The following is a 12,676-nucleotide window of genomic DNA, read 5'->3' as shown; positions in this document are numbered from 1 at the left end:
TGTATCCTCGAAAAAAGGCAGCACCCATATTTTATTCATGATTTTAAAATAAAAATGGAAAAGAAAATAATTTGAAAGGAATTGAAATGTTATTAGACTCGATAAGTGTTTGATTGGTAAGAATATAATATAATATGTCTAATGAATCAGAATCTATTTTATTGGTTTGAAATAGAATTAGAATAGAACAATGAAAAACACCATTTCTTTGATACCTTTTTTATTTTATTTTACGATGATATAATCCAAATGTCGTAGTTATTTGAATAACATCGATTTTCAAATCAATCATCTAATATTCTATAGAAAACTAAATAAAATTTACTTTGAATTTTCAAACTGAGATCTAATTCTAAGCTATGAAACCCATCTTCCATTCTTAAACCTATTGGTGGTAGTAAATATCGAAATTAAATGGATCTGACAAATTAAAACTTTTTTAAGGGGGGTGTTTGGATTGCTCATGTGAAACAATTATTTTTTTTATAAAAGTTTATTATAAGTTAAAAAGATTTAACTTCTTAAAAACTCATTATTATCAATTTGGCACCGGTATAAAGTGTTTATCCAAACACTCAAAAAAAATAAATCAATAAGTTGTTTTTATAAACAATCTCAAATATTGTTTTCAGCATTTCCAATCATATGTCACATTATTATACTTTACTGGTCTTTAAACTCCAATCAACCAGCAAAAACAATTGCAATCTGTGGGTCAAACGGCAAAAGAGCTTAATTCTTGGATATGAAGTGATCTTATCTATTTATGATCCCATCAATTTGCAGCTTTTTTGGTGTTAAGAGTTGAAGTTACTCGCCATCCCAATATATCCAACAAAAATAATATTTCTGGAACATCTAAACCCTCAAATTAGTGATGTATGAATGAAAAAACTCAATGCAAGAACCCGAGCCCATTGAGCTTTTACTCGCACGAAATAGAGAAAGGATTTTTTCAACGACATAGTTTAGGATTGTTTATAGAAACTTCTATTCTGAAGTATGCCTTACACATTTATAACGACTCCATTTTCCGAGCAAGTTGCATAACGTGTCAAGATTAACACATCTTCGAGTAACTCATCGTTAGTTCATTTAACATGCTTAGTACAACATGAATTTTCCGCTAAGTAAAGGAATAAAATGGAAAAGTATAACAAAAATTGTAAATTCATCGATTTCTTCTGTCCATTTAGTTCTTTCTTTTTCTTTTTTTGGGTCGGGATACAGCTGGTGCTACAAGAGTTTCTCTCTAGAACCTGAAGCTAGGTTCCACATCCATCGCCCAAGCGAACTTTGCCAGTAAAGACTTGTTAAATACCTGCATTAGATTCATATGATTCGTGTTCAGTAAAATAATTGTTTACTCCTATCTAGCTTTTCATTTTTCTAACGCATTTGTTTTCCTCCCTTTCAGAATGGGGGTCGTCATGAAAACAGCCACTCTACTCTTTAGGGTAGAGGTCAGGTGTGCGTACATCTTACCCCAAATCCCACCTCTAGGTGGATATATTGGGCTCTGAGAACTATGAAAACTAACTACTTATGAATTATTCATGATGAACATCATTATATCATATGATAGATATTTCTATCATGAAGGATTAAAATACTTGTGGTATATTCATCATGAATTTTATGGATCCTAAATGAACATTTCACTACCAAGACTAAAAACATAATGTATTCTAACCTTCTCGATGGGAACTTCACGACGCTTACACCATGCCACAGTTATTCTAGGATCAAGATAGTTGATTTTTGAAGTACCCAATGCCACAGTTTTCAAGTCTTCTTTGGTCTCTTTGTCGCGTTCCATTTTCTCAATCTTTGCATTAGTTTGAACAATCTTCTTATGTAACCTACATGTTAATTAACAATTCCCACTTGCAACATTAGATAACATCAGAAAATGCATGAATTATGCATCAGGATCAAAGAATATAAGTAGGATTACGCTTCAGGGTTCATATTTCTCTTCGTCTTCCCATCAGAACCCTTCAATGGAGGCTTCCCTTTCTTTGCACGAGCCAAATCAGTTTCCAGTTCTTCTACAACACCCTAAAGAAAAGAATACCAAATTATATTTTAGACAACTACAGGAATTATCGATTGCTTAAGACAGACTTCAATGAATATGTTATACCCCGGGCATTACAGTCAATAAGTCAATTGTAGTAGGTTATGGTACAAGTGTTTACCGTTGGATACAAGTATGTGTAGCAGGGTAGTGGGTCGCTACTTAGTATAAATAAGAGGGTTTTGGAGGGGAGGAAGGTATCGATTATTCTATTGAGTTTGAGATTGGCGAAAGCCTTTGGGAGGCCTCCAGCTTCTCGAATTGGAGGAAACCTTTTGTTCAATCCTTTGATTTCAGTTCTAATTCCATATTGAAGTCATCGTTGTCTACCAATTTCATTATAAGTGCTCGGGTTGTACCAGAATAGTTTAAGATGGTGTTCATTTACAACACTCTGCTCCATTATCTATATTATAGACTTATAGTTCCCATCTTCATTTCTCCCTCACATAATAACATTAAGTAAATGAACCCACAACTTTTACCATATAAATGGGATCCCACAAAAGAAAATTGTTCATTGACCTCAACAATTTCTATTATTGATGATGTACTTTTAGAACTAGTTGTGTACCCATGCAGTGTAGTGGGATGTAAAATTATGTCGTAAACCGAGAATGGAAAATTAAAGCAACTCCTCATTAAAAAATCCGATATTTATCACATATTCTGCCGTATGGTAGGGTCAACACTTATCCTGGATTTGAAAATATTTACCTTTACGAAGTACTAGGCATGCAGTAATAAGTTGTAATCTTGAATTCTAAAAAATGATGCATTAATATGCAGTGCCTAATGCTTAATAAGTAGATTTTAAGAGTTTTTACCAAATGCTTCATAATATAGTATAAATATAGATATGTCAAGATATATATCTACTTCCCAAGTATAACATGGATTGTAGCTAGAGCAAAGTAACAAAGTGTTACCTTTAGTTCCTCTATTTTCTCATTCAACCTCGTCATTTGTGCACTATGAGACTTTGAAACAGTCCGTTGATGATTACAAATGATTGCAACCTACAAAAAGTAGTGCACAATGTTAATTTAAGCTTCAGCCTGACATTAATAGAACTTGTAAATCGCTCGAAGGATAAATTTCCTATATGGGTCTGATCTTCACCTCCTTGTTTGCTTGGTTATAAACGACTAAGTTTTCAGCAACATTTCCACCCTTCATATCCCTATTTAACTGCACACAGAAAATAAGAACAAGAAAAACAAAGAACATGTCAGATCAATCGGGCACCCAAAGGAAAATTATCTGCAACAAACGTACAGTCTTGCCATCCCAAATAAAATGCAACACATGTATAAGCACATAGTTTGATGTATTTGACTATTGCTTACACATCTAAAAAATACTCCTCAATAGTAGTGGAACCTTGTGGGTTATAATTGACGCTATCAGTATTTTATATTGATAATGATTATTAATGGGACAGAGGTTGTCATGGATTCAGGAAACTTGTATGAAAGTGCAATGTCAACATTCATATTGGGACAAAGGGAGTTGGAAGTTAAAAGCACATCAAAGACAAGATTCGACTCCCACACGACATTTTCAGTTGGCATATCATTCTGAAAAAATGCTGTTAAACAAATCTTGGCATATATGCTCCCTCCCTCCCTCCCCCCTTTTATTTTATTTTATTTTATTTTAAAACAGATCTGCGACAAAAATATAATATAATATAGAGTAAATTACATTTTTCATCCCTCTAATTCGCTGAAAATTTCAGTTTTCGTCCTTGGTCTTCCTTAATCAAAGTTTTTGTCACTGTGGTTTGCAATTCCTTTTGATTTTACTCCCTCTGACCAACTCCGTTAAAAAAGTCCGTTCAGTGAGAGGCATTTAGATCTTTTACCACAGTGACGGGAGGAGGGGGTCTGGGTGGGGCTGTGATATATATATATATATATATATATATATATATTATTTGATAAAATAAGAAAAATACAAAAATGGGTAGAAAAACCTTCCCTGAGGTCAACTTAGTATCTTACCATATCATCCAATGTGAATGATGCATTATATGTACGGAAAACTTTTGCTGTCAGGCCAGGCATGAGTTCCTTTAGATGAGCATTCAAAGTACTGGTATCCAGCTTGTCAAATAGATCATCGCCATCTTTCTTCCCTGAGGTGTTTATGTAGAGAACATTTGGAATACAGTTCAAGAAACATTAGAAGTTCGGAATCACCTAATGAAGGCATCAACTGACCTGTTCGGAACTGTTGAATCGCTTTGAACACTGGAAGCTCTACTTCAACCTCATTTTGGTACCGTATAGAATCTTTACCAAGGAAGTCAAACTAGAGAATTATCAAAATATATACGTTATTTGGATCATATTGCAGAGCCCACATACAGATTACATGGTTACAAGGTTCTTTGATTCCTATAAATGGTATTCTACCCATAGCGGAAAGAAAATTAGAAGCAATTAAAGATTCCAATTGTTAATATCGGCCATGAAACCAATTCAGAACATGCACATTTGGACTATAAGAAGTAGCATCATATTCTCACTTTTTACGGCAAAACCAGCCAAGGTGGACATATAAACAATCTACCTTCAGGATATTCGGAGGCTCTGGCTCAACGTTTTCTACTTTCAACGTGCAGCAACCAACTGTATCAGCTTCATCATCATCCTGCAAGCATAAAACAGCATAACAAAATGTTAAAGGCTCGTTTCTTTTTCTTCCAACCCTACTAACTAGGTTCTTCCAGTTGATAGATAAGTCATTTCAAAGCAATGACAACAAAGCACCAAGAAGAAAATAGCAGTCTGTCAAGCATACAAAATAACTTCAAATACTGACTTCCATCGTCAACAACTTTCCTTTTGGTATATCCTAGAATTCTGTCCAAGTTATTGGAAAAGTTAAAACTATTGATCTTCTTCAGATTTCGTGTAGTAACAAAAAAAAGATAAAAACCCAATTTATGAAAACAGAGTTGTACCGTGAAAACAAAATGGGTTCGAAAACCTTGATGCATACAACAACTTCCGTAAATATTGACTATAAAAATAACTATGAAACAGAACACTTCCATTGAAAGAAGTGCCGTAGAAAAAAGTCATGCTATTAGAGATGAGAGGAAGGACATTGATAACAATACCTTCTCATTCCCTGCCCTAAGTGCTAATTTATCGATGAGATATGTAGCCACTGCCACTTGCCTCTTTGTCACATCCTTATTTCCAAAATCTCTAGTGTAAGCTTTTCTGATGCCTTCAATGTATCCCTACAATCAGATGAAGGTACCAGTAATTAAATATCAATACCATAGTATTTCCAGTGAAAAATGGCATTTTATGAAAGCAAAGGATTAATATTCATCTGACTTGCCTTCAATGACCTTGCTTTCTCGTATTTTTCCTTGTCACTTTGACCCTTCAGGGAACTGCTTGCGGCTAGAAACACATACTTGAAGTCCTTCGGATTTATCGGATCATTCCAATATGCTAACCAAGTGACAGTATTATCATGCCTAACTTCTTTCCAGCTGCCAAGCATCAAAGTTTGGCTTTCAGGCAGATAACATTCAGCAGAAAGGATGATCTTTTCCATACAAACTTAGATGGGAAAGAAACAAAAAAGCACAAGTCAAACCTTTGACCAGGAATTGGACATTCAGGGATTGGGGAGCCCTTCCCAATATTTATTGTAATATCACTCGGACGGATGCGCTTTTTCAGCTTTCCCATCTAGGCAGCAAAGATAACAATTATGGTTTTCTATTTTAAGAAGAAAGTATAAACATTTGCTGCCAAAGTTGTTAAAGGCTCAAAGCGTGCTTAGGCACAAAAGGGTCACGGAGTTAGGCCCGAGGCGCATGCGTGAGGCGCGGGCCTCAGGCATGCGCGGTGCATCTTTTCAAAATAATATACACATACACACAAAAAGTAACACACAACTCAAATATGCAGCAAGTACAAGCCTCCAATGCAGCAACCAGCGGTAGTTTGATAGCGCGAGAAGGTTTTAAAGCATGAACCGTGAGGTAGAAGTTCTAAGTACTAAATATTTATAGAGGAGGAGGCTTGAAGTTCTAAGGGCTGGGTATTTAATATTAGTTTGACTTATGTCATCTATTTAATAACTCCTTTTAGTAAGTCTAGGAGATGGGAAGATGAGAAAATTTATTTAATATTAGGGTTTGACTAGGTATTTAAACTCTTTATGAGGCGTGCCTACGCCCACGAGGCGCCTCAGCTAAGGCGCAACGCCTTAGTGAGACTCGTGAATACACGTTAGCCTCGACTTTAAAGAAGCCCAAGACCTTGAGCTTTATGAGCCTTCTTTTTAACAATTATGTTTGCTGCTATAAGCCAAATTATCAATTTGAAATAGACTAGGCTAAAAATCTTTCATAAAAGAGTGAAAATTATCATTAGAACCTTTGGATGCTCTCCACGGCCTCGGAACAACCCGGGTGGCTCTACTCGGAAGTTTCCAACCTGCACCATTGATTAATGATTATCTGCTTAAGCAAAGAACCTGAACAAACAAATTTCTACCCAATTGTAATAGAAGCATGCATCGGTCTTTTTTGTGGTCAAATAATTTAAGAAATTTTTTACATAAAATATCTTGAATAGCAATAAAGGTTACCTTCCAGAATTAAATCCCCATGTAATTTGTTAGAAGTCCGTTATAGAGGGAGTATGCTTATAGTTATTAGAGTCGGATTAGGCTTAGGTTCACTTCCTATTCTGTTTACTATTGATTTTCTGGTGTTTCGGCTGCAAGCCTCTTATGTGCCTACATATTTATTTTTCTATTCTAGTAGAATTAAGGTTGTCCTTAACAATCCATTATTCCTAGAATATAACAATCTAAGTTGGTTTAGCTTGTCCTTCTATATAGCAATAGTGACAAAAAGGGCCCGAGGATACTAGAAATTCATCATCATCCGTGCAAAGATAGTTCTCCAAAGTATCCGACAATATATTTGCCATCTTTAACTTGTATAGGGTTTCCAATAAGTTGCGTCAGATATTCACTTCAAAAAATGCAAAATGTGAACTCCAAAACTAGGAAAGAAGTAGAAAAAACATAAGGCAAACAATTATAGCAAACAACAAACCATCCCCATGTCAGATAGCCTCTAATGATATTAGCAGAGCAATAATCTAATTTGCAGTTTCACTTGTAAATGGTGTTATCCTTTTCTCTGCAAGATCTGCTCAGACATAATAAAGATGAACTGAGGCTGAAGGTACCTTCTCTTTCACCCCATCAACTATGGCCCACATATATTTCTCCTCGAGCTTCATCTTTTCTTCTTTTACAGCTTTCTTCTCCTGCAAAAAAGGAACAAACCTTATAAATATTCTAGATAAATTTCCTCAAATCCATACAAAGAGTTACGAATATTGGTATTAGGACTATTTCAACATTTCTTTCTCATACCATGGCCAGTAATATAATGATTAGCATCAAGCACAATGTGTGGAACATGATGCTTAAGGTCAATGTTTAGTTGTGTAGAACTGTATCCCAAGAGTTAAAACCATACAGCAAACAAACACCATAATGACACCTATTTTGATACTAGTTTATATTGGTATTAAGACCACTTCAACATTTCTTTCTCATTCCATGACTAGTTAATACGAACTTACTTCTGTACTCATTTGCTTCTTTTTCTCCTTTTCCCTCTGATGCCATTCATATATAGGTCTGAAATCACAGTCATCTAAATTCTGGATTGTGTGGTTTCTTCCCAATATCTTGCGCCAATCACCCATGAAATTTTCTTTGAACACAGGTTTGGTCATGTAATCAGTATCTAACATCACTGCAAACATTGTTGCAACCTGCAATGTCAGCCAGTCATGCAAATAAGAAACGAGAATCAGGTGTATGTCCAATCAGTTTATTTAGACCACATACATACAATGAGCAAGCAAACAGACATGATAAAAAAAACCAATGTAAAAACAATTCGAAAATGCTGCAACTTATACTCAGAAGAGACGATATGACAGGCTCACCTCCTCCTGTTCGGGAGTCAAATCAACAGGCTTCCCCTTGTAGAGCATCTTAACCCCATGAGGCTTGTATGGTGGTGGGAAAATTACACCATTATGAACCAAACTTGTCCACTTCTGCCCTTCACCGGATCCAGGGGGGACCTTTGACGGCTTAGAGTATTTTGAATTTTTCTCTATCTTCTTCGACTTCTTGATGGTTTTCTTAAACGAAGAGGAATTTACTTTAATCGACTTCTGTTTTATGGATGCCGATTTACTACCTGATGGAGCTTTGTTCTTCATCCTCTGAGATATGGGAACGTGATCATTCTCGTCATCATCTGTCTCAGACTCTGGTTTCACAGAAACTGGCTTGCGGTTGATTGGTGCGGATGAATCTGAAAGCTTTGGCTTTTTAATCGATGACTGACCTAAAGAATTTTCCTCATTTGGAGGTCTCTTATTTAAGCCAATATTAGGTTTTCTACTTTGATTATCCCTTGATGCAGAACCATTTTGCTTAACTTTCGATGATAATGGTTTATCATCATCAGAATCATCATGCTTGCGGATAGATGCACTGACATAGGATTTGGGCGTGAATTTCGAAGATAAAGGTTTCTCGTCATCAGAATCTTCATTTTTTACTTGTGTTTTTGAACGTTGAGATGCACTCATGCTAGGTCCTACTTTCACATGGTTGGAGTTTGCCTTAGGTACAGTTGAAATTCTAGAACTCAATGGTTTGTCATCTTCAGAATCCTCCGAGTCACTGTTTTGCTTAGCAACAGTTTTAGGGGAAGGCTTCTCTTGCCTAACAACTGCAGCTGCCTTCTGTTGAGCAGAATGCTTAAATTTATCAGAAGTTGAGCTCCTTTTGAAAACCAAGGGCTTATCATCCTCATCAGATGAATAATTCATTTTTTGTCAGCTTGTTGTCATATAGCACTTGATTTCGGAAATCCTGTATTTACCCGAGGTTGTGGAAGGACCTACATGAAATTAAAACAAAAGAAACTTATGTCGTTATGGAACTTCAACTCCCCAAAATTGATGCTTATAAGTAAGGAACCACCTTGCTCTGCAAGTAGCAGTAGATAAATAGAAAAGTGCAGGATTACCAACATGGCTGTATTTAACACCATGTCAATACCTAATGCATCTAATATCACAATCGGACAAAATCCAAGATCCATAAATTCAGAACCAGGAATGCAACTGAAATGTACCAGCATGACACTCATCAAATAACAGAAGTTTGATCTTTTTGTATAACTATCATCAAACAAAGACCAGTCATTATCAATGACACATCACCAATTTGCATTAATAAAGCATTGCATGATGAGTACAAAAATAACAAATTAAATCCAGGATTAGAAGTTTACTATTGTTGGTAAGAAATCATAAATTAATGAACCAAAAACAACTACAGGTATTTTGCAAGCACATAAACAAAAATGAATTCAGTAAATTCACATAACGACAAATTGTAATAGAGTTTCAAAATTATTAAAAGATCATTAACATGACTATCAACGAAGAAACAACAGCACTATTCCAAACTTTATATCACCACTCAGGAAGATTCTTCAAAGTAAATGAATTCAATTATGAAATCAAGTGAATACACATTAGATGGTTCTGAATTATATTTTCAAGCCTCAAATCCTTGAGATAGAACTTATGAGCTTCAGAATACCGATGCAAAACATAATAAAAATTAATCATGGATATCTCTTTTGGTTGCTCGTAGATAAATTTTATCGTTCATCGTGTCTAAATTTCACAATCTCAAATGCCCATTCACTGGGTACATTCACAGTATAAATATCATACCAAAAACCTAGCATTTAAACAGCACATATATCTTTCGAGTCAGAAGTCAAAACTATAAACATATTACAGATTGATGTTCGGTTGACAGGCTCTATTAAACAAATTGATCAGGGCATCAACAAAAGGTGGGTTTTGGTGAAGGCCTACATTGAGGTGATTTTTATAAGTTTGCACACAACATTTTTAGACAAAGCTTCAGAGAACAATAGTAACCATGTTTAAAAAATGTCATCTTCACTCTAATAAAATGTATAAGCACACATGCAAAGTGAGGGGGAGGAGAAATTGAGAGGGTACCTCAGATGTGATAGTGGCAACAGTCTAGCTTCAGCCGAAAAGGTGATGATAGAGAGTGCTGGCAATGACTTGAGACCTAATTGGATTTGCAGCTTCAGGCCAGAGAGTCGGTGGACAGAAGAGAATTGACTTATTGGGTTTCTAACTTTACAGTTTCCAACTGGGTCTTTTGATGTACCATCCAACATAGCCAAGCAACTCTAGCCGTTAAAATTCGAGAGTCATCGCTAAACAACTCAAGGGTACTCTCTTCCAAAACGAAGAGAGTTCCACTATGACTTCTGTGGCCAAAAGATTATTATCAAGGATCAATAGTTGCTGTCAATTTGTTTATTTTTAGAGAACAGGAGCATACTTACAATAAACTTGACAAAATGCCCTTCAAAATGGAGCTTCTTTGTTTCACGAAAATGACAACAAGATTCATACACATCTCGAATCCAGAATATTGTCATTTTCATATACAAAAGAAAAACAATTTGAAATTGCAAGTGTACAATGAGCACGTAGCATGTAGTGGTATATATGATATTAACAAACATTATCCAAACACCAAAAAGTCCAAGACAAGAGTTAATTCCAACATATGTTCAGCCAATTTTACAACCAAAGTGACCTGGTAAGAAATCAACACTAGGATCTAGGATTTATAACATAAACAGAGTTCAAGCAAACTTGGGTTCAGGGTTTCAAAGGTTCTTCAACCGGGTCTACTGATTTTACACCAACATTAGCACAATTACCCTGCTACAAACAGTAAAGCTAATTCTCAACACTAGGATGAAGTAGTGACATATCAGTTGCTTAGGGCTAATAGATGACTAGATTAATTAGTGTCCAAATGTCTAACTTTCATGACAAACATTACACATGCAATTTCAGATTATCCGATACCCAAAATAGCAATCCGAAATAAAAATAAAAAGGTTTATTAACATTCCAAATGAACAAGAAATATATCAAATTTAATTAGGTTTACATTGTACTGATTTAAATTAGAGCTCAAAAACAAGCTTTTTATCTTGTTTTAAAGAAAGGTCTGATTTCAAAACTACAACTAATGAGGATGTTTGACGCTATAACCAACAAAATCCAGCTGGGATTCCATTCAACAGTTACTGATTGCTTAACAAAACTGACAACTTCAATGTTCGAACTTCAATTCTTTTCGTCTCCAAATTATAATCGATGAAACAGAAGGGGAGTCGTACCAGTTGTACGGCGTGAAGGTGAAAGTTGAACCCTAGATCCCGTTTCGTCTCCGATGAAGGATAGAAAGGAGGGTTGCCGTCGAGAGCCTAGAAATTTGGATAGAGAAGAAAAGGAAGAAGCTTTCGTCAAATTCGGGTCAAAAAGGAGGTCAGTTTCGGGCTAAATCCCCATGAATTGGGCACATGAAATCAATGGAATCTTTACCTAAAAATGTACAAATTCGGGTCGGTTAATGAATCAGATTGAATGATGATTTCTAGGGCTCCAATAATATCATATCCTATTCAACCTTTCTCGGTCCGTAACCTAGTCCTACTAGATATTTTGATGAAACAGATGGGCCGGCCCATCAAAAGGATAGACACCTTCTTTAATCATTATTTAATTATTTTTTCTTTTCTTATTTTATTTTATAATCATTATTACTTAACTAGAAGTTTACTCACGCAACGTAGCAAGATACATCTTGATTTTAATATTTTATTTTTATTTTTTTATCTTAGTCGATGTTATAATATGGTCTTATGTGATTTTAAAAAAAAAAGATAATTTGAAGGTATCATAAAATTTGACAAAAATATATTGATATTAGTATCAAATTAACTATTTAAAATTTCTCATTTTTGTGTAATTTTTTAATTTAATTTTTTTATTATAACTTAGTTAGGTTCAATAACGAAGTAATTTATATTTCGTTTAATAATATAATTTTTTTATAAAGATAATAATTAATTATTTTGTTAAAACTTGATAAATATTCTAATTATATTTTAGATTTTTTTGATTTTAAAATAAGATGTTTATTTTCTATTTGATTGTGTTTTTCCATAGTTAGTTACACGAATCAAACATGGAGCTTTAATAAATTGAGCTTTAATAAATTGAGCTTTAATAAGTTGTACTTATGCATACTTTTTTTCTTACAAAGATAATAATTAATTATTTTGTTAGAACTTGATAATTATCCTAATTATATTTTAGATTTTAAAATGAGATGTTTATCCTCTATTTGATTATGTTTATTTGCAGTTAGTTATACGAATTCAAACATGAAGTTTTAATAAGCTGTACTTATGCAAAATTACTTGTAATCTTGAATTTTAAATGATATGCATGTAACACCCCCATTCCAAAATAAGGGAGATTACTTCAAAACGTAACGGAGCCGCTATATAAAACCTCTAAAATATATTCCCCAATACAAAGAAATAAAATAAAATCTTCCAATAACGAAATTGAATGTCTCCAAATAAAGAAA

At 34.5% G+C, this 12,676-nt stretch overlaps 1 protein-coding gene across 3 annotated transcripts; it reads right to left on the bottom strand.

Moving 5' to 3' along the window:
• Positions 1-1,042: 1,042 nt before the first annotated feature.
• LOC112522382 (DNA topoisomerase 1 alpha-like) lies at positions 1,043-11,591 on the bottom strand. 3 transcript variants are annotated; one of them, XM_025131474.1, is made up of 17 exons: positions 11,418-11,591; positions 10,207-10,487; positions 8,092-9,062; positions 7,720-7,914; positions 7,318-7,398; positions 6,493-6,552; positions 5,705-5,799; positions 5,441-5,597; positions 5,211-5,336; positions 4,658-4,738; positions 4,306-4,396; positions 4,087-4,220; positions 3,203-3,271; positions 3,010-3,099; positions 1,958-2,061; positions 1,694-1,862; positions 1,043-1,321 (listed from the first exon to the last, which is right to left on the bottom strand). In XM_025131474.1, exons 3-17 carry the CDS (start codon positions 8,989-8,991, stop codon positions 1,253-1,255), a joined length of 2,421 nt encoding a protein of 806 aa, XP_024987242.1. In that variant the 5' UTR covers positions 8,992-9,062; positions 10,207-10,487; positions 11,418-11,591; the 3' UTR covers positions 1,043-1,252. The 3 variants fall into 3 exon arrangements, with proteins under 3 accessions (XP_024987242.1, XP_024987243.1, XP_024987244.1); XM_025131475.1 differs by having other exon boundaries at positions 10,207-10,484; positions 11,418-11,575; XM_025131476.1 differs by lacking the exon at positions 10,207-10,487 and having other exon boundaries at positions 11,418-11,585.
• Positions 11,592-12,676: the final 1,085 nt, after the last annotated feature.

This window comes from Cynara cardunculus (genome assembly GCF_001531365.2).
Source record: "Cynara cardunculus var. scolymus isolate 2C chromosome LG 12, CcrdV1, whole genome shotgun sequence".
Taxonomy (NCBI): Eukaryota; Viridiplantae; Streptophyta; class Magnoliopsida; order Asterales; family Asteraceae; genus Cynara; species Cynara cardunculus.
Note: the sequence above shows the minus strand (reverse complement) of the source record. Positions and strands in the feature narration are given on the sequence as shown.

Excerpts from the sequence above, each read along its gene's own strand:
- LOC112522382 (XM_025131474.1), bottom strand. The coding sequence starts at position 8,991 with ATGAATTATTCATCTGATGAGGATGATAAGCCCTTGGTTTTCAAAAGG. Across the intron at positions 6,553-7,317 it reads TTGATGGGGTGAAAGAGAAG|GTTGGAAACTTCCGAGTAGA; the intron begins GTACCTTCAGCC and ends TCAATGGTGCAG. Across the intron at positions 4,739-5,210 it reads TTAGGGCAGGGAATGAGAAG|GATGATGATGAAGCTGATAC; the intron begins GTATTGTTATCA and ends TTATGCTTGCAG.